Source organism: Hippoglossus stenolepis, chromosome 7 (assembly GCF_022539355.2).
Source record: "Hippoglossus stenolepis isolate QCI-W04-F060 chromosome 7, HSTE1.2, whole genome shotgun sequence".
NCBI classification, from domain to species: domain Eukaryota; kingdom Metazoa; phylum Chordata; class Actinopteri; order Pleuronectiformes; family Pleuronectidae; genus Hippoglossus; species Hippoglossus stenolepis.
In genome coordinates, this window is record NC_061489.1 from 18,642,095 (window position 1) to 18,668,445 (window position 26,351).

Consider the following 26,351-nt stretch of genomic DNA (forward strand, 5'->3'; position numbering starts at 1 on the left):
GCGACGCTAGTTTCGGTAGCATCGCTACAGTTACTGTTGAATATCGCCATGTCGTCACGAGCCCCTTGGGCGAGAGCAAAGAGGCGAGAGTTTGTGAAGTGTGTGAGCAGATATCAGCAGACATTTAGGCTTAAGACATCAGTTTAATTTGAATGTGGGGGCTTATGGACACTTGGATAATACCATAGGAGCAGTATGGAGGCTTTTAGTGGGTTTTTTCGGTTGTTCTTTTACATTTGAAGAATAGATCTCCAGTTACATCAATTGTTTTGGATTTGGCTGCAACGCTGTTCACCCCTGAAACTCCCAAAGTGTTTTGTGGACTCGAACACTTCACCCACCCCTCCATCGGCATAGTGGTGAGTAGATAATGAGTGAATTTTCAGGGTGAACTATCCCTTTAAGTGGTAAACTGATATAACATTGAAATATTAGTTAGCTAAACTTTATTTTCACACAAATTGGTTCAAATCAGTATAAAAGTGAAATAAAATGAATTGATCCCAAAATCCAGCACAAATAAATATATAGAGTAGAATCATCACAATTTGTTCCAGTGCATCCAAAAACAAGATGAGGACCTCGAGGACCTTATAATCGTATAATGTGACACTGAAAAACCTCAGTGTTTAAATCATGAGGCTTCGAACCTCTGGCACATTTGCATCTGACCACGGCAACATTTATGGGACGCGTTGCGAAAACGGCTCAGAGTGAGAGCTCGCGGCTTTCCCCACTGGTCTTTGCTGTCCACGTCCCCGCGGTGTCCGAGTTCTACCGGCTGCGATGCGTCTCGCGCCCCCGCGCTAGAGAACACACAGCGGAGGAGAAACTTCGGAGAAATGGCGGAGGGCGCTTCGACTCTCAAAGGCTTGCGATCCCAGATGGGTAAGATGCGTCCTGACAGCCGCGGTGCTGTTGTGCTTTGAACTCGGATGTGTCTCACGCGGCGGTTACCACTTTGTAATGTTTGCTAGCAGCAGCAGCAGCAGCAGCAGCAGCCGCCGCCGCTAACCGGGCTGCTAGCGCTGTTAGCTTCCCCGGGGTAGTGACGTTAGCTCGCTGTCCGCTCACAATGGACGCCGACAAAACTGCAATTTATTCCCACATTAAACCTTATCAATTGAAATAGCCGAACCACGTTAGCTGATATGGACGCGTGGGTTGTAAAAGCCGCACACACGCAGTGAAAGTAAGGAAGCTACGCGGAGTTAGCTAAAGTTGCGACGGTTGACACATCGCGACCAAAACTCGGCTAACTTGCGTTTAGCTCCACTTCAGGGATGCTTCACTCCACTTTAAACGTGTTGTATTTATGCATTAACGTGTGTGTGTGTGTGTGTGGACACGGACACACACAAAAATTGCTTTGTAAACGAGGCTAACTTGCGTTCGGAGTCAACGCCAGTAGCTTAGATAACCATCGCTCATCACTCGCGGGGGGATTATTGTCACTAGTGATCTGCTGTCCCCGTCGGGAAGAGTTCAGGAAGCGCTCCTCGCCCCGTGTCTCTTGTTGTATCGCAGCTGACAGCCATCTGTGTCGACTCCCGGCAGCTCGTGTTGTCCCAACATCAGCTGCCTCATCATGGGAGAAGATGCTATTCTCAGTTTTTTTTTTTGTTGAATAGCCTAAGTCAAAGTGCTTCTTTTTCTCTCTCTCCTGGATCCACCGGCCGCCACTTCTGCATATTTATTTATTGACATATGGCATCACCCCCTCCACTCTCCAGGGAGGGCAACTATAACAATGTCTGACCTGAATTTTCAGATAAAGCTGGATTGTCAGACAGAGAGTGTATTAGTGGAATTTGTCTGCACGCTTGTGTTTCTCGATTGGTCTCGATGCAGTGACAACAGGGTTTGGGGCTGCACCAGCAGTGTTGCATACAAACACAATCTGTAAAGCTAAAAGCCACATTGCATTATGGACATTATGTGATTTAGGCCAACTGCAAACTCTCCATCAGTGATTCTCCTCCACGCCCCGGTCGGCCTCCTCTAGACCTTATGCATGGATGTTTACTGGGTCTACATCCACGGGCATGAATGCACAGTTTGTTATGGCTCCGACAGATTTTCAGTGTTTTAGGATAAGAGGGAGTTCTCCGCATACCCAGTGTGGGTGTAGGCTTGTTTTACCTCTGCCAGCGACTGGACCACTTCTGGTGCTGCTCTCGTTCCTATTTCCCTTCACTTGTCCATTTAGTGTTTTGAATCTAAAATTTCCATCCATCCAACTGTGTTGTTTTGTGAAAATATCTAGCAAATTGAATGTGATGTGAAATGTTGGAGTACTGGCTTTGCAAAGGAGCGAAACGATCTCCTGAGAAAGAGTTTGCTCAGAGGACTGACAATAATAAAATAATGTCAGGAATCTAGCTAATGTGCATGGTCAACTCCACAAGAATGTGAGCAAGGAGAAAATGTACCCTGCTATTATGAAGGGAGATCACACTACTGCGAGACACACCGCAAGGTTATCCTGATCTTGGCTCAGCAGTTGCCATTGCAGAATTGAAAGCATGAGAAATATTTCAGAACTGTTAAGATTTAACCAGAGGAAATGGACCAGCTGTAAGTTTAGCATGTGTATTGTCTTGGATCGGTTCACATTGCTTTCGCTTTGCTCTTCCAATTCCCAACCCAGTTTTATTTCAGCTCTATACAATGGCTGATAGGATGTGTTACAGTAGAAATGTGTGCACACACACACACACCCACAATATTTGAAAAGCAAAACATGCTCATTTGTATAAGCTATAACTGAGGTCGGCGTCTCATCAGTTGAACCAGTGTGAAATTGTCCAGCATTTCTCTCGTTAGTGCTGGTCCATTGTTAATAACAATGCAAAGCATATTATCTATTAGGCACAATGTCACGGTTAATTTAGTGTGGTATTTTAGCTACAGGCAGATCAGATTTATGAAAAGATTATTGATGTGACAGATGTTTGGTCTGGCACTTTAAGTTGTAACTTGTTCTGGTTCAGAGAGGTCTGTAAACCAAATAACTACATGTGTACTACACTAATAGAAGTCTAACTACAATCTAAGACCGTCATTATCATTTAAACAGCTCATAATATATTTTCTCAACCAAAGCTAAGCTATAAAAAAGCACTGCTATTAAAACACTATAAAACTTGTGTAAACTTGTTTCTTCCCACAACACATTAGAGAGTCAAGTATAGTTTTTATTGATGGTGTTTTTTGGGGAAATGATTAAATCCTTTTAATGCCCATCTATACAAAAGAATATAGTCCATCTGGGAGAGGAGACTCCCTACGAAACCGGGGTGTGTCATCATTATCCTGCTAGTACTGCAAATAGCCAAGGCTTACCTTTGCATGAACAGGTCTCCACTAATCCCATAGAAGGTCTAGTGTGTTTGTGTGTGCATGAGTGCGCATGTTTGTGAGCGTGCATCAGCTCAGCTGTGTTATCTGATGATCTGAGCTACTGAGCCAGCAACGGGTAGCTCTCTGCCATGGAAAGCCAAGATTGTTAATGTTTCCTTTGCAGCCGGGCACAATATATGTCAGCCGCACTAATCAGGATAAAATAAAGCAAAGAAATATAACAAATCAGTGGCACAAGTTGTATTTGACAGTGAATTGTCTTGTTATAGTTGGTGTGAAGAGTCCCTGCTTAGCGTTGCTACTCACTGCCAAATGGTCGTCCACCCATGCATTAAGCTGTGCAGACACTTCCTGAGCAACAAGCTACTTAATTATGCTGCAGGGCACAATGAAGGCTGCAGTTGGAAGAAGGGACAGAAAAAAAGACCCGTTCATCCAACTCATACTTTTCTGTTACACCACGTGTATGAAAAAGAGGGAGGCACAGAGACTCCCAGAATATAAAGATCGTTATTGTTATTTGGAGAACTAGCAGGGAGCTAGCATTCGATGAGCGTTAGCGTTCGACGAGAAGTGGTATGATGTAATGCAGGCTGGTCTGTTTCCTGTTTGGGGTTTTTGTCTGGGCTGCAAAGCGGGGTCATCACGACACCCCTTGGTGGTCTTCTCTGCTGCTGTAATAACCCAGCAGTCCTCAATATGTATATGTGCTGCATCCAGAGTGTGTTTCCAGTATTTATTTGAATATCTACGACCTTAAAATGTTGAATAAAGCTGTAATCATAAACACAAGAGTCATACAAATATATTTTCTCTCTCTATATATATATTTGTCACAATATGACCAAAGTAATAATTTCTTAATGACTGCATGAGGATTGACAGGATATGGCATGACGCATCCACTGCTCACTGGGTCTTTAGCTCTACACTACCACACACACTTACCTGAGCAACAGATTATCTGGCAGACAATGGCATTAATGAGTCTGGTGTAAAATTAGCAACAAGATTAATTACTAGTGGTTTTGTCCCTCTAACCTGTTGAAGCTGAGTCTGTGTTGTTGCAGCGGTGAAGATATATGTAAATGTGTGCAGATCTCCATAGTGATGAGAGAGAGCTCCTCTGATTGGCTCTTTGCGTTTCTGTGAGCACACCTGGCTCTCTTGAGATCTGGACCTCGTCCCCCGTCTCATTAATGCACTTTAGTGGACACATACTTGTGTTTGTGTCAGTGGAAAGTTATATTATTCCGAGATGGCATGTCTGACTTGGTGTTGGTTTGCATTTAGTTTGATTCTTTCTCATCACTACTGAGCGTGAAGTTCATTCAGGAGATACATCCTCTGCTTGTGGCACACAGAAATTCAGCAAAGTCATAACAGCATCAGTCTTTGTAACAGAAGGGCTTATTGTCATGTATATCACAGCTCTTATAAAAAAGAAAGAATATGCATTATTTTAGCTTACTAATGGTACCTACTCAACCTTTTTGATTTCCTGTCTGCATTTACTTGCTTATCATGTCACGGCAACGGAAGATTGTCATAATATTCTGAGATGAAATATGAGATATGAGACATGGCAACAGTTACCCTTATTTTCATTTTCAACCCTTTTAGCCTTTTTTATGAAGGTGGAGATAAATGAGGAACATTTGTCTATTCTGGTGAGATAAATGTGTCCTGTTCTTGGATGCGACTCATTTATATCCAATACACATTTTGCCGTTTCTTATGAATACAGATCAGCTTCTGCAACAGTGCCTTGTCTGTTTTTTGTAGTTATTCCTACACATAAAAGATGGTGTCGGTTAGTAGCATTTTCTCCAGTGTCCTAAATCGATGTGCTGACATACTGTCTGTTACACATACAGTGAAATGCACTGTTTAAATGCACAACTGTATACAGAACAAACTTTTAACAAAAGTTTACTTGTATGCTTTGACTTAAGTGGTTTTTTTTGTAGGATTTTTACCACATGTACTTCATAGCACAAAGCTGGTGATTGATAGTTAATGCAATTAAATAAGTTACTCTATTGTATCAAAAAGCTTTTATAAGTGCTGTTAGATCACAGTCACCCTTAACTTCATTTAGCTTAGCATTAGCTAACATTTGGCCTACTCATGAGGTTGATGCAGGGAATTAGCTGCAGACTTTGACCTTTAGTAATCTCCTTTGACTGGAGAGCACTGATGCTGCCACAGGGTACAGATATCTAGTGCATTGGTTACTGCTAAACCTGTTAGCTCTCTCTTATCTGTGTGTCACCTGGTTATAACTCTAGTGGTGGTTTATACTAGTTTATTACAACTTCGTCAGATCAGTCTCAAAACATTCACCCAGATATAGGGCAATAGGAAGATATGAATCAAATCATACTCTTTTACAGTACCTGTGGCTCAGATGGTAGAGCAGGTCATTTGCTGATCAGAAGGTTGACGTGTCTTTGGGGAAAACACCGGCTGGGGCAGTTTGTGAATGGGATGTATGATACAGAAGAGCTGTATGAATATGTGTGACTCAACACAACAAACACAGAGGATAATAGAACATGGCAATTATGAACAGAGGAAGGACTCCGTCCAGCCTAGACCTATTAAGATGCTAGTATGTAAAAAAGAGGGGATACTTCTGTCGCATGGACGTAGGTAGAGCATGAAAAGTCTGACGTGAATAGCCTTACTTTGAAGATTATGATACAGATCAGCCTCAAGACTCAAACATCACTAACCTCTGCGGTAGCTGCTGTAGCAACCTACATCTGCAAAGACATGGCCCTGACTGACACAGTAATGTGTGCATAAGATATTACTGAAATTTTACTACATCAATCATCAGGAAATGAGATTTTGATGATATCACACTTCCTTATTCCTCTGTTTTGAGTCTTATTTCTTTTCGTCTTCACTCATAAATCTTCCTAATCTAAGAAAGCATATTCGACAGTCAGCTGTGTGAACAAAGCTTACCTGTCAGTTTGTAAGTGTCAGTTTGTCAGTGTCACTTCATTGAAGCTGAGCCCCTTGTCGTCTCTGCTTTTCCAGACAGAAGTGTCGTAGAGAGTAGAGCTAGTCAGTGCCTGTGATTGGCACAGTTTACATATTTTCAATACGCTAAAACAACTCGGTTATAAGTGTTGATAAATCCAATAAGCACTTTCATGGCACCATTTCAATTTACTGTGGTTGCTTCTTTATTTTTCATAATAATTATTAGTTTTATTATAATGGCTATGATGGAGAAAGAGAAAAACTTTAAGCACACAGTTCAAAGTGTTTATCAATAATGTGAATAACACATAACCAACCTTGGTTTAGCTTCTTTGTCAGCAGTTCTGTAACGCTGAATTCAGACGAAAAGAGACAGGAGAAAAAAGCTGATACTAGGGCTCATAAAGCTTGATCATGTCCTAACTGTTTCCTTCCTTCCTGCCTCCGTGTCTCTGAAACATGATTTTCCTGGGAACTGTTTTGGCTGAAGAAAATGCTGTTGACCCTGCGGTGGTCTTGGTGGGAGAGTTGATGTATTTGAGCATGTTTGTAACTCCTGCCTTGATTTCAATTCGTGTACACTCACATGTACACACATGTCATTCATTTGCATCAGGACAGGAAACCTTGTGCTGATAATCTGGTTTATCAAGATGAAGCAGTGGTGTGGAAATTTGCTCGAAATTGATTTTATATCATTATTATTTTATGGAGCACGTATTTAAAAATGTTGTGCATCCTCAGGCATATTAGCGCTATACCAAGATGCTCACAAGGGTTTGATTCCAGACATTTCTCACTGCAGCCCATCCCTCCCAGCTTGCCACAGAAGGCTGTGTATAGCTGGCTACAGGGTTGACTATGAGAGGGGGGTTATGTCTCATGGCTGAATAGTTGGATTGTGCTGTAGCTTCAGATCTGCTGAATCTCTCCAGAACTAGAATTCCTATGAAGAACAAACAAAGCACAGAGAAAAAACCTCTGAATTTAACACGATTAGTTTGGATCCTGTAAATCCAGTCCGGTTCCTTGATATTATGTGATATTCCAGCTTTGTCAGAATGGCTGTATGTGACTCCAGTTCTCTTTGTGTAAACCATGGGTGTCTGTGTGTTCTCTTACATGCAGCTGCAGCTGCACAGGCCCAAGCAGAGGAGCGGCGCAGCCAGACAGGAAATAGTCCAGGACCTACAACTAACACATCAGCTAAACCTCAGGGGTGTAGACCAGGTAAACGACACCACACCTTGACACAGAAACGGATTGGTTCTCACAAACACAGCCCTGTCACCGCTCTATTGTCATCCATAATCTGAACCATTAGATGCAACACAATCCCTTCCACCACCCTCTCAGTGTGGCTTACTGCAGGTCAACCTTAGTCATCATCTTATTACTGTAACAGTTGATAAAGCTCATTAATGACAGTCACATGCATACATCTGCTAAAGCCTTCGTAACTCTATGCTGCATTGTAATCCACTCCTGTGTTCATCATATATGCATTACCCTTTAATCACATGCTGTATACACATGTATGTGTTTGCAGTCCTCGACGGTGCTTCTCTTAGAATAGACGACCGACTGCGAGTGGCAAAAGAGAGGCGAGAGGAGGCAGAGAGACAACAGGGTAAGATTGCTGTGTGAGATTAGTTTCGCCAAAGCTAGCCCTAACCTATTTAACTCGATGTGATGACTTCCTAGTTAGATTCATAGAGATACCTAAAGGTGAGTGTTTTAAAACAGGAAATGATAACAATTTATTACAAAGAAAACCTGCATTAGCAGCATCTTCACTAAACTAATTGATAGTTAATATGGTGGATATCAACCTCGGCCAAATATACAGTAGGAATTGTAGGGATTATTACAAACAAAGGGATTATTATTTTGAGGCTGTTCACCCAAAAAACAACATACTAATACATGACTTGTTTTTCTCTGTCCGTGCATGCACATGCTGTGTGTGTGTGGTCAGCTTTGCGAGAGTCTCAGATTATGGAGCGGGAGCGTAAGGCCAAGCTGCAAGTGGAGCGTCAGATGGAGGAGCGTCAGAAAAAGGTTGAGGAACAGCGAAAGAAGGAGGAGCAGAAACGACAGGCTGTGGAGGAGAAGAGGAAGCAGAAACAGGAAGAGGAAAAGGTAGCTGGGTGCAGGCTGAATCTGGGGAGCCTTAGATCTTATTGTTTCTCAAGTAATTTGACTCCTGTGACTAAAATAAATACATTTCTATAGGAACTCTTGTTTATGTTGCAATGTTTCCCTTTATAGATAAAAAAAAAGGGAGGTAGAGATTAAATTAAAAGGATATAGTATATTGTTAAGAGCTTACAGCACAGTTTTTATATTGGGTCTTGTCGTCTTCAGTGTTCAAGGTAGAATCTATTGTCCTTCACTTCATACGCAATGTTCAGTATGCAGTACAGAACTACACCCCATTCCCTCTGTGCTGATGTGTGCACAGTAATACCACACAACAGGAAAAATTGAAAAGGAGTACAAGCAGTAAAGTGCAAAGTAGACTAAAATACCATGAATGTTGTTTTATTCTAAATGACTTGCATATTCCTCATCCTCTGCCCCTGCTCTGCTGCAGGAGCACTACGAGGCAGTGATGCGGCGGACATTGGAGCGTAGTCAGCGTGTGGAGCAGAGGCAGAAAAGATGGTCTTGGGGAGGACTGTCCACAGACTCCGATGGACGAACAGGTAGAACTCCTTAAAACCCTTCATCTTAGAAGTTCATATTTCTTTTCTGCTAAATTTGATTTTCATAATCCACTTACAGCGGCGCATTAAAGAGGCAATTGGGATGTTCTAAGAGTTCCTCACAAAAATGGTCAAGTTGACAATGTGACTGTGTTTCACCACAATTGGGGTAAAATCCAGGCACAATGTGCATGAAGGAAATCTAGGTTGTAGATTCTTCAGTCAGACAAGGTTCGTAGAGAAAGACACAATACTCCCCTATCTTTTTGATTTTCAAAAAGATACAGTACTACTTTTTTTCACAAAAAATACAGAAGCGCAAGAGTAAGATTGACTGTAAATGACAGCTGGAAGGTAATCTGACCCACTTATTGCATAAATACATTAATGAGATATTAATTGATTGGTCTCTACACTTGCTCTACCTGCAGAAAGTACAGCATTTGTAACTTCAAACTACACAGGTTGAGTTGAGATAGCATTTTTGTTTGTTACCAGCTGATGTCTCCAAATTAATTTGGTGCAAACATTTTAAATACTCGCCTGGTGTATTTTTGCTTTAGTCGCAAGGTGTCAAATGAAGGCTGATGGCTGACAGCCAGGTTACACCCTAGTCGATGATGAAGGATTTGCCGCCTCTTGCATTTTATTGCTCCTCCCTGAGAGCTCTTTTTTCCCACAGGAGATTCTGATGCCAGCGCCTCATCTCCAGTAACTATAGTTATCTCCCCTGCCTCGCCAGACAAGCCACCGAGGAGTCGACAAGGTTTTGTTTGTTGATTAATTGTTAATTTGCTCACCTATGTTGCAAAACACAGCTTGGACTGGCACCGGTACTGCAAATAGCATGGTTACCCACAGTTCCTCCTGCCAACACCCCTCCACCACCTGCGGTCTAACTGGCTTTCACTAACCATTCTTGTATGTGTGGCCTGTGTTGTAAATGTGCCTCAGTCTTGTTGAATAGCTGGAATTGTAGCTTTAGGTTTTTCACTCATTCACACTTTCCAGCTCTTCTAGGTCACGAAGGTGAATTCGCATGGGAGTCCACTTATGTGTGCCGAACAAAAAAACGGGTGTTTAAACATTAGCATCTACAGCTTACTAACCACAATGCCTGTCTCTGAAACCATGACCCCGTATGGTTTGTTACAAATGTACATTTTCATGTTAAACATGATATTTACTGCCAAATGTATGCTATATATCATGTTTTACAAAATGTGAATTACAAAATGTGCACTGCATTGTTAACACATAAGATCAATGGATGAATTTTATGGTATTTTGGGGGGTTTATTAATGAAGGTAGATATCACTATTTGTGTATTAGGATCTGGCAGAATTTTATGCTCCCTCATGCGCACCCACATACCCTCTCCTATCAGCCAGCCTCTAGTGTAAACCCCGCCTCCCTTGTCTGTCTTTCCTCCTCCCTCTTAGTGGACAAGCGCTCCACATCCACCCAGAACTTGAAACAGTCGTCCGAGGCTGGCATCAGCAAACGCCTATCCTCTTCCTCTGCCACCCTCATCAAATCTCCCGACAAAAGTAAGTCCCCCCCCCCTTCCTCATTTGCTCCCTATCCCTCCTACCCTTCTTCCTACTCTCCCTGCACCCTGCATTCCAACGCTTGTCTCAACCAACAAAGTATATTCCAGACTGTTATCAGCCAGTTAAATGTTTTTCAGTGATTTATCTCATGTCCCGAAATCTATCAAGTGATAAAACTGTTTATAATCTAGAACAAACCTCTCTTTTTCTGTCAGCTCTTTAGCGTGAACTCTGACCTCTTCATGTCCAGGGTTTTGCACACAGGGGCACAGACAGACTCTGGTAAAAATGCTGTAGCTCTCTGTCTCTGGACAAGTTAGCATCACCTCCTACTTCTGCTGCATCCATTCACTATGCTCCTCTACAAATGGCATTGAAGGAACCTTTTTAGAGGACTTTAACAATATTCCTTGGTTTATTTTATTTCGCAAAAAGCCTATTTGATTTCTGCAGGGGAAAAAGACACATTCAATTGATTCCTATCTCTTCACAGCTTCCAAGGGCTGCCAGTGCCATCTTTCCATCGCTTAATTCTCTCTACTGCCATATTCATTCAAAAGATTATTCTACCACTCTTTCTTTTCCATACATTCTCTCAAGTCTGAGAGACTTCTGTACCATTCACAAGAGACTGTTGTGAAAATTTACCATTGGGTGTTTCATCATTGTCCCTCAGGTGTTAAGCAGAGGAGTTCGTCTTGTAACCGGTTGCCTAGCAATGTGAATGCTTCTCAGGCCAGTAAGGAAGATGGCAAAAAGCTTCAGGTGGAAAAGACAGGTGCAAAAGATCCGCCCTCCATCCCACACTGTGCTCTAACAGCTGAGACGGCGAATAGTACCGTTATCCAAAACACTGCAGCTTATAAAGAAATATTTCAATTATAGATTCACCTCTGTCACAGCTATGATAACCACATAGCAAGCTGACTTTGTATAGGCCAATGGTTTAAGCACTCACAACCACAGTTCCCCTACTGTACTAATAGTAGGGAGCATCAGGTAATTTGATCTAATGAGTTACAACTCTTGTCTGTGTGTTTAGCCATCATCTTTGAAACTGGGGCATCAGCTGCTGTCAGCCCGAGCCTGGTGACTAACATTGAGCCAAATGAAGTGCACATGATGTGTAAACTGTCTATGGAGAGTCTTTGTCGACTCGCCTCTAGTGCCTGCTTGGCTATAATTCCACTTTCATGTCCGTAGGCCATTCCATGAAGAAGAGAAGTTCCTCCCTCACTCGAGTAAGTGTGGGCAGAGCACAGACCCCTACCAAGCCTGATAAGGGGACAACGGATGATCAAGGTGGCTAGCATGAACAATCGGCAGTCATTTTCTTTATGGCCCTATCTGCATCACTAAGGCCTCCTTTTTTGAATAACAAGCATGTGGCTCTGATATTAATAGCTTGCTCAAGGATCTACTGTTGGTTTTTTAAAGCCCCTAACAATACTGTCTGCATTGGAGAGGCTTTCGGGATAACATCCTCATTTGGCTCAATTTAATGTCATGGTGCTGAAAGAGTCTTTTGACTGGCTTACTCTTCTTGCTATGTATTCCCTCTTTCCCTCACCAAAGGGTCTCCCTCACTTATTACAGAAATACCTCCTGGGAAGCTGCTAAGCTTCTGTTAACTGTCATTTCTCGTGATTTACTGGAAAAGCTGTGTTTCTTAACCTTTCTGCTGTCATACTCCACCAGATCCTGCACCGTGCCATGCTCCTTACTTTGTTTTAACCTTTTCATTGTTTTCTTTTCAACCGTCGACCCAGCAATGGATTGTGTGTCTGGACTAACACTAACAGCGTTTTGTTTAGTTGTCACAAAGTGTTGATTGTTTTCTCCCTCCCAGATAACGTCATGGCTGGATTTAAGTCTCTGGGCTTGTGCTTCAGTTTGGTGTGTGGTGTGTGTCTGTGCCATCCCACCATAGCACCCCAAGGGCCCAGAAATGATCACAGCAGCTCACTGCAGTCTATGTGTTGCCATTAACCACCAATGCTTTTGTTTGTCCCATAGCCACGTCAGCCTCTTCGTGCTGAGGACTTAAAAAAATGTACTTGTCCTGTTCAGATGTATGTTCTGTGATTAACCTGAGAAATAATACAACACAGCAACAACTATCATTCATACAGACTTCATAACTATAACCTTATCACAGACTAATAACCCACATGCTTCACACTTTGGTGCAGAGCAGCAGGCTCCAGGGGCTAGTACTCAGCAGATGACAAAAAACAAGTCTGTCGACAACAGATGTCCTCTCTATAAGGGGCTCCTAAAGGAGGTGACTCTGCAATCTCCATTTGAGGAGGTTGCTTTTTAGGGACTTGTCAAATCAAATCAACCCGTCAACACTTTAAAGAAGTAACAACCTAAATGGGGAAATGTTCATGCTTTAATTTCATGAATGCAAGAGCTCTTTGTTTCTGCTGTGAAATAACTGTGGACCATAGTGCTTTTCCAACATGCTGACTTGCTCAGTACTCACTGCTTCTTATTTTAATTTGTTGATATAAACTCGGCACATTCTATATCTCAGCCATGGAAAAGTTTCAACAGCCGAAGCTTAAGAACTATTGTCTGATCCCAGTCCCCTCACCCTGTCACTTTTAAACTTTGGTTTAACTTTTCATTTTCCTACCCAATAGTAATCCTCTGCTGTCTTTGAAGTTCACTAATTTTTTTTCCCCCATCAGCACACCTTCCTCTGCCTCAAGGGACCATTGATTTGACCTCATTTTCTACTTTGACTGTTTTTTTAACTGATCTTCAGTTACCAGACAATCAGTTCTTTAGTCTGTCTCAGTACTCTTCCATGGTGTCCTTTTCTTACTGTCTTTCACGGACAAACCTCATTTATTAACAGTACAAAAGACAGTTGATAAGGAGGCAATGTAAGATTATTCAGACACACAGTAACCTTTGGTTCTATCTGTTGATTCTCTCCTGTTGGTTAAATCACATGGTGACCTTTCCAAACTTCATTGACCCCCTTCTTTGTGTTGCCTTGTCATCCCACTCTCTCCCTCTTTGCCTTTTTGTTCTCCTCTACTTTTTCGGGTGATTTTTTTTCGGCCGGTTTAGCTCGCAAGTCACCGGCTAGCACTGTGGACGGAGGGGTCCTTAGTCGCCTGCTCACCCCCACCCAGGCCTCACTAGCTAGGAGCAAGAGCGCCGCCGCCCTGTCCGCTGAAGGAACAGATGCTCCAGGTAACCTCCACACAGGAGACCCTGACAGAGAGGAAGGATGGCTAGACAGAGATCCTGGTCCTCTTTGCTTACCCTTATTTACTTTTAGTAAAAAGTGAACCCAGTCACTCCTAGTACCACTTCACTAGATTAAAACTCATCCCAGTGCCCTGCTGCAGATCCTCGTGATTTTGGAACAGTCCTCTCAGAGAAAACGGTGGCGGAATCACAGACTTCAATGCAGCACCCTGTGTTTAAAAGCTGCTATTGTAACAATCAGCTGTTTATGTTACGTATGAACAATAATTACTTGCAGCAAAGTACACTCATGTGAGCACGTATAGTTACTCAGTAAATATTAAGACGCACACATGGATCCAGCTCCCTTGCACCCTCCGATCGGACACAATTGGCTGTTGTGTGCTGAGCTGGGCCGAGCAGGGCAGACTTGGCAGGGAGGGTTTCTCTGCATCTGAGGAGCGTCAGGGAGGCATGCTGGGAGCTTTGCTCTAAGCTGCTTACCTGTTGGTTCTTGTTACATCAGAATGAGACCGTTGTGCTATTACATGTGTTCTCATCGTAAAAACCAGGGTGTCTGAGATTCCAAAACATGGCACTAAAATAGTAATTACTTGTATTTGATAGATTATATGGGCTTGAAGTCACTCTTATCAAAATCAGTACATCCTTAATCTCCTGCTAGACATTGTAAAATATGGTCTAAAGCCATCTAAGTAGGGTTTTATGTCTCACTGAAGAACTTAAATGCCTTTAGTTTTATATGAACTATTTCTGTGTTATACACTCAGTAATAATCTGCAGAACATAGGTTTTTGTTAAAGATCCATCGTTTTAGACCCAGCATAGATGACCATTAATGAATATGTTTGAGAACACTGTTTTAAGGATATAAAGAAGCACAGTGTAAAGTACTGACTCACTTAAAAGCTGCCACTGCATTCCAAGCATTGGTTTTAGGTTGCGATGTTTATTGACTGGCCATTACAAAGCCATTAGCAGCTATAGATCTTTTGCTAAGTATAGTCCCAGTAGAAACATGACACATCCGCATTAGGAGCAGCAGTGGGAGCAGGATACATTTCATAGTCGACATAGCTGCGCAGTTTGCAGTTTGAATGGATTTGAAGAACACATTTGTGATCAGGCTTTGGCAGAGAGAGTTCTCCAGGTCTGGGGATTATCATGGCTAATCCCTCAATCTGACACAACAAGCTCAAAACCAGAGGACAACATTATTACCTTTAACAGAAGGACACATAGACGGCAAATGACTCTTGATTTAGTTACTGTTACTGAACACAGCACGTGACACGATCAACATTCACTGTGTGTTTTATTGTACTAATATATCTGTGAAATGTGTGTTTAGTCCCAGTGTTGGTTGTACTGTGTTGGTGGTAGGTTTTGTATAGCGTGTGCTGTGGTGTGGTCCTTGGTGTTCAGATTTGTTCATGTTGTGTCCGTAAGCTGTGGAGTGTCTGGGACTTTTGTGAATTTGTTGCATTCTGTTCCTCGTGTGGCCTTTTAATCTCCAGCCTAATCAAAACATGAGCAATCATGCTGTTGCCTGCTTAAAGTGCTAACAACTCGCTTTTTTTGTGCTCTTGTCCCCCTACAAAATGACTCCTCTGCCTTTCTTTCAACCATCATTTCTGCTCCCTTCCTCTCTCCCACTTTCCTTCTCTCTTTTCTTCCACTCTCTTTATTTTCCTCTTCTTTTTGCTGCTTTGCTGCCCAACTCGGCCGCTTATCACGCCTCCCATTGGTTGTTCTCCTCTGGCCCTGCGATCACTGTGTCCTTTACCAGAGTGTCACCTGTGTCCTCGCTCAGCCTCTGCCACTCCCCTGCACCCACCGCGCGGACCCGTGCGCAGCCGTAGCATTGACCGACAGAAGAGCGGCATGACCACCTCTGTTTCAGCCGATGGAGCCCTCGACCCTTCACTGGTGAGAACACCTCCTGACGTCACTAACAGAGAACACCGTTCCAATCAGACATTTATGACTAGCTGAAGTTAAAGATTTCCCTCCAGATTTTTCCCAGAGGATTGTTTTTTTCTGCAGAATTGGAAGGAAAACTTGCCAGCAATGTTTTCGTAATGTTGCATTTAATTTGTCCAGTCACTCATATATTTGCATATTTCACCTGAGCTGGCCTTGATGTCCTGCTATCAGTGTTTTACATAAAAGCAAAACCCTGTTGGCGCGTGAGATCTATTTGTTAGACTCTTAACTTTAAAATTGAATATCTTAGTTTGATCATTTTATTAATTAATGCACAATACAACTATGGGGCCAGAACGATAAGGTTGTTTGAATTATATTACAGCCCTGTCAGTCAGTTAGTTTGCATTTACTGATGTAGTATCCTGAATAAAGGGCTTTTAGTTAGTGGATGTGAAGGGACCATGAGAACTTGATGTGATCTATTTTGACAGAAAATAAAAGGTTTCATGAGAATATTATACTTTACAGTCACCACATTATCACCACATTATGAAAATTCATAATACATAACCAGCACTATCAGTAATTCCAAGTCATTGAATTTGACTTGGAAAATATGGAGAGACACATAGTAGTTGACACATTACTTAAATATTGGTAGTTCTAAAGAAGAGTTGTACCTTTTCCAAAAGCTGAATAGAACCCAGGATGAGGTTGAAGTAATGACAAATGCATAGAGGTCACACTGATCAGAGAAATGAGGCTGACACCAAAGACACTGATTTATGTGCATATATTTGCCTGTCAAAGTATTTCAGCCGGATGCTAACGATAGGGAAATGTCATTCCCCCAGCTGCTCTTTGGCCTTCCTGGACACTCATTTGAACTTGCCTATACACTGGCTATTTTTTGTCCTCTGTACTGTTCCTTATAAACGATAATTATAATGGTCTTATATGGTGCCCTGTAGTGCCCAGCTTTCTCTCATAACCTGCCCGCCCTCCTCCTGCTCTGTGGCTGTGAAGGGCCTCATTGTCGTAGTGTGAAACAAAGGGATTCACAGTAGTCAGATTATGGACAGATCATCTCATGCAAAGCAGACCCCACCCCTGACCCTGGGGCCTAATGTCAAAAGCCTTTGACTCTCCTCATCGGCTCATTGTGTCTTCTCTCCTCCACATGAGATTGGTGTGGCGATAATTTGAATTCAGAGCCTCATGCTCACCATCCAGATATAGGTTCAAATGTGCTTTCAAGTCAACTTAGTTGGGCTACACCCATATTAACATGTTGATGTCCTGAACACAGAGACTTTTGAAAACACTGCTGGCCATTTTGTTTAGTCATTGGACGCGCAGAAAGAGAGATTTGGAAAAGATTAGTGCATACAGGTTTGTGTAGGACAGTGCTGTACACTTGTGTGTCAATCTGAGTGTCACATGGTTGACCTTGCTGTGCCCTGTTGTCATCTTGTTTGCAGTGCCTAGTTTAGCACATAGGGATTAAAAATAGATGTATTAAAACCCAACCTGTGGGACTACTTTAAGGCAGCAATGTGTCACCATTTGATTTGTGAGTTAAACGAAAAGAGGAAGAAGTAACGATGAGTTTAATGCTGAGTTTATATTTTAGTCATAGTTACTTTGTTTATAACAGGCATCTCTGTTTTTGCCTATTTATCGCAGGATTTAGAGTTTTGTTCTAAATAATAAATATAAGGCTAATTCAGTTACATACATAAAAGTTCACCATGAGACATTTTATCAGATGAATGATAAAAGGGACAAATTAGACAAACCTAGAGTATTTCTGCTGCATTAGGAGAAGTTATATAATTTTTATTTTTACTATTCTCTTTTTTTGCATGTTTCTTTAGTAGTTCCTGATACTTTCATCATCAAAATACTTATACTTACAGTCTAAGATGGAAAAATTCAGTGTTTGGTTTAAGTGTTTCATGTCTACATTAATGCCATAAGCTGTCACAAGGGGTCACAAGTATCCCTTGCTGCAGTGAACTGATCCCTTTTCAATGTCAATACAACTTAGTCAAGCACCTACTTAGGAAATTGCCATAAATTCCTGTTCCTCTTCTTTCCCTTTTCTGTGGAACTACAGAAGGACAAGCAGTTAACATCGCCAGCAGGGCAGCGTCCCGCCTCCCCATCCACCACCCTGGGACGCAACCGCTCACCATCCCCAGCCCCCAGTCCAGCTCCAAAGAGGACCCCCTCCCCAGCAGCATCCAAGTGAGACTACAATACATCTTAAGTCATTCATTCATAAATAAGTATTTTTGCAGGATTAGATGCGGCCTCTCATTTTAATTTAATTAGAAAACAAAACAACACAACTCACCCTTTTTTTTTTTACAGGCCAAGTTCCAAGACACGCCCATCCTCACCTGGTGCAATGAAACAACGTCCCCCATCTCCCCAGCCCACATCAACCAAACCCCCACCCATCCAGAAACCAGCTCTTACTCCAACAGGACCCCCTACTTTACGAAAGAGAGACTCCAAGTCCAAGGATTTGTGTCCTGTCCAGGCTCTGTCTCCGCAGTCCTCTGACAGCAGCAAGACCAAAGACAAAGATGGTGAGTTCTTCTCAGTTTGAACAAAGCGCCACACAATATGAATGTGTTGTTGTGCTGCATAAATATATAGACAGTGCTTTATATTTGTATAAAACATATAAGATACAAAGGCCCGTATAAAGGCAGACTTAACAACCACAGACCTCTGATGACTGTTTATTAGTCAGCACCAGTATTTGTCAAGTGTGATCCTCCTGTTATTGTGACAACCAGGATGTTTGCACTGGTGGATCCAGACATGCTATTAATATCAAGGTGCACAGTGACCCAGCTGGACAAGCTAAAATCTTTTTCATCTTATCACCATCTTACAGTCTCATAAAGATTCAAGTGAACTCTTTGTTTTCTGACATTTACACTGCACAATTACCTATTATTAACTGGGTGCTAAATCTAAATAGTATTGCTGCACAAGAGCTTCTTTCTTGTCATCGTTTATATAACCTGACGTGATGACATAAAACAGCAAGAGATCTTGTATCTACAAGAAATTGCAGATCGAGGTTTGATGCCTGAATACATTGTCAAATCTATTCTAAACAAAAAAGATTATGTTTAGTTAACTGTTTAAGCTGCAAAACTGAATATTATTCTAGTTTAATTTTAAATGTTATTATCTGCGTTTCATGTGTTTGCCAACTCTGCATGGGAACCAGATAATGCAGCGTTTCTTCCTTGTTCCCTTTTGAACTCCTGCTCTTTGTTTCTCTCTCTATCACTATCTCTCTCTTTCTCCACACACACACACACACACACACACACACACACACACACACACACACACACACACGCACCCTCTCTGACTGTCTATTACCAGCGATGTATTCAGCTGCACCTTCACTGTGAGCAGATAACAAATTACAGCCTCTGATATCTTGGTTTAATAATTTAATAATTTGGTTAGAGAGCATTATCATCTGTTTTAACAGAATTGTTTTTAATAGTTTGTTTATCTGTGTGTGTGTTTGTGTGCCGCAGACTGACGTGGCAAAGGCTCAGTTTGCATAAAATCTCAGTGGAGCAGGAGACCTATTAAGTCCCAGCTGGAGTCACATCCTGTTACAGATCTGTGGTTGTTGTTGTTGCTGCTGCTGCCACCCCATGGACAGAATCATGCTCTGCAAGATCAAATGACTTAGTAATGTTTTAATACATGTCACCGGGCAGGGACTGTTACCCAGAATGCAGAGCAGTCTAAAAATGAAGAAGACACCAATGATCAGCGAATTTCCAACCCTGACTTAATAAGTTCCTAGTAATATCTATATTATATTTCAAATATGCACATTACTCTTTTCATTTGTTACACATTCATTTTAATGAGTGATGTGGATTAAGTCCTCTATCATGGTATATGTAATTTAATAATATATCAATACATATCAGGATAAGTAGGTTTTCTCAAAAATCAATTAAATACTTTATTAAACAACTCATTAATTGTTTGAGTTGTTTAACAATTAATTTAACATTAATTGTTTACACTGTGATTAAGTTTTAATCACAGTGTTGCAAAATTCATATAAAAGTCCAACTGTGCTCTCAACCATCTCTTTTTTACTGATTTAGCATTATCTCAAATAACATAATAATTTTTATTAAATAGTTATAAATGATATGGCTAGGATACTTGAGCATAGGCAAATTAATCATCAATTCAATAATAATCATTTTACTGCCTAACCCAAATAAGTATTGCTACAAAGGTTATTGGAACCCGAGTTTCCTCAAATGACATAGAGATTATCATGTGACAGTTACACAACTCAGAATTAGGCCACTTTTTTTTCCTGCTCTTTTTCTTCATCACATTAAGCCTCTGCAGCCAATCTGGCTTTCTGTCCTCTGTCATTATTTATCCTCCAGTCACAGCGTCCCGTTGCTTTGAGCTCAGGTCTGCACGACAATAAGAAATATGTGATAGAGTGGACATAAAACGCTAAATGAATCTCACATTTTTGTCTTTACACCTTTACAGACTCGAAGGGCTCGACAGGAACCAACTCGGCCGCTGAGGCAGCCAAGATCCTGGCTGAGAATCGCAGACTGATGCGAGAGCAAAAAGAGAAAGAGGAGCTGCTCAGGATACAGAAGGAGGAAGAAGACAAGTGAGGATCTTGAAATTAAGATTGCTTACCTACTTTGACAATGTTCTCTAGAGAACTGTAGATGTTAAGTGAAACCATTTGAAATACGGTTGTATTTTTTAGGTATTAAAGGTACAATCATTATGATTTTTTATCTCCTGAGATGCTGAAAAGCACCTTCTTGATGTCCCCTCTCTGACATTACCTGAACATATTTGTGAGTTTGTTGCCAAGCATTTGCTGCTTGTTCTCATCCCTGTCCCAGGCTGAAAAAGGAAGAGGAAGAGCGTTTAGCGGAGGAGGCCCGACTGAAACGTGTGGAGGAGGAGAAGAAGCTTGCAGAGGAGAGAAAAGTCATAGAAGAGGAGGAGGCTCTGATGGCTGAGGAGGAGCGGGTGAGACTGGCAGAGGAGGAGGCAGTGAAACAGGCCGAGCTACAGAAAGAACGAGAGGAGGCTGAGGCCAAGGCTCTGGTGGAGGCGGAGAAAGTACGTCAGGAGAGAGACCGCGTCATGCAGCAGAACCAGCAAGAGCGAATGGAGAGAAAGAAGGTAAGCTGCTTTCAGACATGCACTGGACTCGACCGTATTTTATCCAGAGAAGGTGCATATGTGTGAAGACACGAAAATGAAAAATACTAAAGGAAAACAAATATCTCCCGGTGAAAAAGCGGTGACACACACATAGAAAACACAGCCAAAGATGTCAAGAGAGTTTGTGGTGATGAGAGCAGACGACAGTGTCGGGGTGATGTAAACATGATCACGTGATCTCGGCAGCGGAGTTAATTTGTCACTTCCTGCCACTGTCTTCTGTACTGCTCCACATCTCGCCTGAATAATGCGGAGGATTTGTTACTGTTGTGAACGCGTCTGTGTAGAGAACATCCTGCTGTGTTGTAAATGTGTGAAAGGCAGACTTGTGTAAAAAAACTAATGCATCATAAAACTACAGTATTATTTAGCAGATAACATTTATAAAAATGTATTCTTTCTTTCCATTTCAGAGGATTGAGGAGATAATGAAGAGAACTAGAAAAGGGGACCCTAATGACAAGGTGAGATCACATTCACTCAGTTCATATATTCATATGATTTGCCCATAATTTGGCCATTTACAGTTTCATGGTTTTAATTTGGGGGTTTACTAAAATAGGTTCACATGTCATTTTATTTATCATATGAATTATTTGTCTCATACTCCTGCAGTGCTTCTTTTCACCCTCTGTCTGAAACACTCTATTTTAGCTCTTGGCCGCCTCTCAAAGAGCTGTTTTCTCTGATTAGTCAGGCGACCCACTCCTTTGTGATTGGTCAACCGCTTAGACTTGCATGTATTCAAAATGTCATGCCCCTCTTTCACAGACTGTCTGGTCATCTGTAAACACTGCTGTAGCCACGGTAACAATTGCATTGAATCTGCCAGACCAATACGAGCACGAGTTAGATATTGAAAGTCAATATGAACCAGTCAATAGACCCGGACCAGCTTAAGACTGGATTACAATGTTTTACCGTGGTAGGCTTTGTTTGCAGCTTTCTTATATTTCATATGTAGCATTTTAACTCTATTATCTCTATTCATCATGGTGAAAACTGTATGAAGGCTGGCATGTTACCTTGTGATGTGAAAGCTTTAGAGAAAAAAAAAGACGTTTATATGCACAAAGAAACTCTGTGATCCACTAAAGGAAAGGAAAAAAAACAGAAAAGCATATTGTGGGAATTTTAAGTGTCTGAAAATCCTCTACCCTTTCTTACCCGTGTAGAGAGATGATGATAAATGCTCACAGGACAATGAGGACAATGAGGACAATGAGGACAATGATGACGACGATGTGGACTCAAACTATGAAACAAATGGTTAGTGTTTCCATCCTTAAGCTTTCACCTTGATTGCAGATGCAAGATATCAGACTATCTTTTCTCATCTTTGTGTTTTATATAAACTCCTTGTGTGTGTGACTTTGAATAATGTCCTATCTAACTTATGACTCGTCTCATCCAAATCAATTTCCTCCATTGACGCCCGAGCAGATATGGATGACATCGCCATGGAGGCCGACAAATATGATGAGTGCGGTCTGTCCTGTGAGCCAGTGAATATAAGAGAGGAGGCCCTGGGCAGGGTGAATGGAAAACCAGAGACTGACGATAAGGAGAACAACAATGGCATAAGCACAGATGAGACCCAGGCAATAAGGTATAACTGCACAAAGGAGTACGAGTATGTAACTGTAATTGTAGAGTACATCCCAGCTGTTGGTTTGTATGTAAAAGTTCACACACCAGCAGCTTCACATTAACTCTCCAGTAAAGAACCACATTTGTTTTGATCATTTATTGAAATACCACAGCACTAACTCTTGTAGGAAATGACAAGTGCTATTCCCTAGTCAGGATTTAGACTTCAAACTGATGTATTGACAAAATATGTTTTTTTTTATAAACACTTCACAGTGTTACTCAAGTCAAATTTAACAAATACAATCTCAGCCACCCAGTCAGTGTTAGTCCAGCCTCCCCATGCTTAATTCCCACATCAGCTGACATTAATCTCATGATTTACCTCAGTGTCTTCATCATCTATCCCGTGAAAACATCCGATTTCCTCACAGTCAGACAGCTGAGAGGGTTCAGGGTCTGATTTGACTATTTTTAGTGGAAAACCATAGAAATTACTTTTGACAAAGTTGAACATATGTCCTTTGCCCCCTCCTCTCCAGTCCAGTCCCTAAAGGCCGCCATGTGGAGGGCTCAGAGTTCCTGAACGAGCAGGACTCTGCTAAAGTGGGCTTGATCCCAGGTCGGAACGGTAAATCCAACCAGTGGAGCTTTGAGGAACTGATTGACCTCAACGTCCACTCCAAGACCCCCCTCATCGCGGCGGAGGACTGTAACCAAGTCTTGATCAACTGTGACGGGAGCTCAGATGGGACCAGGGTAGCCTTCGAGGACAAGGGAACCCCCGTCAACCCCCTGCATTCCTCTAATCAACCTATAGAAACCCTTTCAGGTGAGGGCTCACTCCCTTACTCATTTATTGGGAATGTGTAACTTAAAGATTAACCATCTTGTGTTTTCTCCTGTGTCTCTGCAGAGATGTGATGCTGCTTCCATCCCTGCGAAGCCTCTCACTGTTGCACTCCTGAAGTTCCTATCAAGCTGAGCTCATAAAAAAAAAAAAAGCAAGTCCTCTACCGGTTCCAAACAGCTTCCTCCTCTTTGTCCTCCTCCTCTTCCAGACGGAGGAACACAAGGTGAAGCGGAAAGACCTCCCTAAGTGCTATCTTGGCACCGCACATTATGAGGAAACATATGTATTGAAATTATATATTTAAAAAAATATTCTTCAGGGAAATTCCATATATTCCTTAAACATGCTTTCTTCAGGTCTCTTTCCTCTCCCACTTGTGTTTAGTTCTTCTCCCACATGTTTTTTCTTTTTTTCCTGTGTTGTGTCCTATTTTGATGTTTTTTAAGAGCTTTGTCAGGGGTGCATTGTTGTAATTTATTAATTTTGGCTTCTTTGTTATTGTAATTATTGTTATTATGTGTTAAGTTTTTTGTTTCTCTTCTGTGACAATATTCCAGGACACGTGCGTGAACTGACGATGAGGTAAACATTGTGAGTAAATGGAAGGAACGTTTAAACGGTCTGTTCTGTCGGGGGTTGAGGGGGCGGGGAGCATCCCAGGATTTGCATGTGATTCATCTAAATTTACTTGATCGGCTGTTTTTGCAGCATCCAGCAATATGGCCTTATCGTGTTTCCCAACCTCGACGTATGAATATACTAAATTCTTTGTGCTAAAAGCTCACACGCGCACAGTTCAGCCGTCTCGGTTGGGAGCAGATTCTGTATTCATGCTTCACCTCACACATCTCGGTTCTTTCACCCCCATTGTTTTTCATGCCAACCACACTCGTCTCCCAGCTTCTCCCTCCCTGTGTTTCCTTCATTGGCCACTAGAGGGATTCAGGCGCCCGGCTGTAACGTTTGAAGCTGTTTGGTGTCGAGATGAAATGTCGGCACAGTTGTGAATTCAAATGTTCGGTGGAGCCTGAGCACTTTGTTGATTTAGAGTTGGCAGTTCATTTAGGTTCCATGTATATAAACTGTATGTTTCTTGAGTTGTATCCAGTTTTAGTGTCTAACATCTGTAGTGACGCCGCCTGCAGCTGTTCCACTCACTTAACACAAGTGAAGTTCATTAGTTTCCTTCATCGTGTCTTTGGAAAACAGTGTCTGTTAACTGACCTGAACTTGAATGTTTGGCTGTTCTGTCAATAATGTTAAACTTTCAACTACAGTTTTTCCATTTTGTGCTTCATCACATCCATACACACATTTCCTCCATTCATCCTTCCACCCGTGCGGCTTTATCATAAATTTCACTTCTGTCCCACTAACCTCCCTCTAAAAAACCTCCTCTTACACAAGCTGCTGCATCTGAAACAAATGCATTTCAACTATTTTTGATAATATACAAATTTGGCTTTTTGTTTGTTTATATATGAAAATACATTTCTACATATATTTAAGTGTTATTGTATTGTGTATATAATCAGTATTAGGCAAATGAAGCCATGTTCCGGTGGGAGTGGTGTCAGGATGTGGATAATTGAAGTCTGTGTATGTGTGTATAAGATTTAAGGTTTCTCTTCTTCACGTGCCCTGTGAGGGAAGTCAGATTTGGCGTAGGGCACATTGGAAAACTAATATTTAACTGGAGCCCTCTTTAAGAGCTCTGCAAACACAAGGGGCCACTGTGGTGTGTGTCCCCAAGCTCTGGTTTTGATTCAGTTATTGCCTCATAAAAACAAAAAAAAAACAAGTCAACATTTTGATGGTGAGCTGAGCTCTTGCCCTCAGCGACATGTCTGAGCCGTGAAAGCAGTCGCGTCTGTGCCTCACAGTGATTTTAATGTCACCGAAATATGTTTTAGAAACTGTCAAAGGATGAGGAGATATCGGCTCCTCCGTTGCAACGATGCACATCCGCTAAACAAAACCAGACGTGGGGCCAGACTTGTTTTCCCGCATTGTTGTACTGTCTGTTCTGGATTTTTGTACTGAAATGTTTAAATTCCCTGATGCTTGAATTGTCCAAGCACCAGGTTGGGGGACCTTAATGTTTTGTTTTTGCCTTGTTCTCTGCTGGCTGACTAAAACTGGCTTTCATTAATAAGCTCAAAGAATGTAACAGACTCCGTAAACCGTCCTTCATTATTTACCACATCTCTCAAAAGCTGCCCGCTTTTAGCTTTTGTGCATTATTCATCTAGAAAACACATGGACTCTTTGCACTGTTTCAAAGTACTCGCTGTGTTTTAAGAATGGTAACATAAGAGTAGCTTTACTGTACAGAGCCCAAGGAGAGTTGTGATATTCTGGAAGATGTCATCTTGGCTTTGTTCCCGTTCACACATTTTAAAAGTCTCATTCATAACCTGAAACTTCTACCTACTCATGCCTACACCCAAATACCCCCCTACCCCTCCTACCCCTCCTTCCGCTCCTGTGTAGCACCTGTTTGGGGGCTGTTGTAGCTGCTGCTTGAACAGATACTGTATCTATTCCAGGTCCTGCTGCATCTTTTAGGGCTCAAGCGCTCAACGTTGTCTGATACAATAGGATAGAACGGTGCCTTAGATTGAGATTTAGTATTTTTATTGTATCACTTGTTACTAAGAAAGTTTGTCTTTACCTCAGCCTCGACAATCAGTTCACCCAACCAGGGCAACTGTGTGAATATTGAATATTTCTCTGAAAGATTTACAGACCTAACAACGCCCTGTTCAGAAAATACAAATTTGTACTGTAAATATATCTAAAAGTGTACTGAGTTGACACAAACTGTTACAACAATAAAGTTTGCAAAAATA

The 26,351-nt window shown here is 41.8% G+C and overlaps 1 protein-coding gene across 15 annotated transcripts; it reads left to right on the forward strand.

Annotated features, from left to right (window-relative positions):
- The first annotated feature begins 724 nt into the window (after positions 1-724).
- Positions 725-26,351, forward strand: map7d3 (MAP7 domain containing 3). Of its 15 annotated transcripts, none has more exons than XM_035160726.2 (20): positions 725-888; positions 7,489-7,590; positions 7,910-7,990; positions 8,339-8,502; positions 8,957-9,068; positions 9,751-9,834; positions 10,512-10,619; positions 11,299-11,400; positions 11,826-11,924; positions 13,707-13,832; positions 15,640-15,779; positions 17,899-18,029; positions 18,156-18,376; positions 20,355-20,484; positions 20,729-21,014; positions 21,470-21,520; positions 22,232-22,325; positions 22,500-22,665; positions 23,189-23,478; positions 23,563-26,351. In XM_035160726.2, exons 1-20 carry the CDS (start codon positions 843-845, stop codon positions 23,568-23,570), a joined length of 2,541 nt encoding a protein of 846 aa, XP_035016617.1. In that variant the 5' UTR covers positions 725-842; the 3' UTR covers positions 23,571-26,351. The 15 variants fall into 15 exon arrangements, with proteins under 15 accessions (XP_035016617.1, XP_035016603.1, XP_035016605.1 ...); XM_035160712.2 differs by having other exon boundaries at positions 730-888; positions 15,664-15,779; XM_035160714.2 differs by lacking the exon at positions 13,707-13,832 and having other exon boundaries at positions 730-888.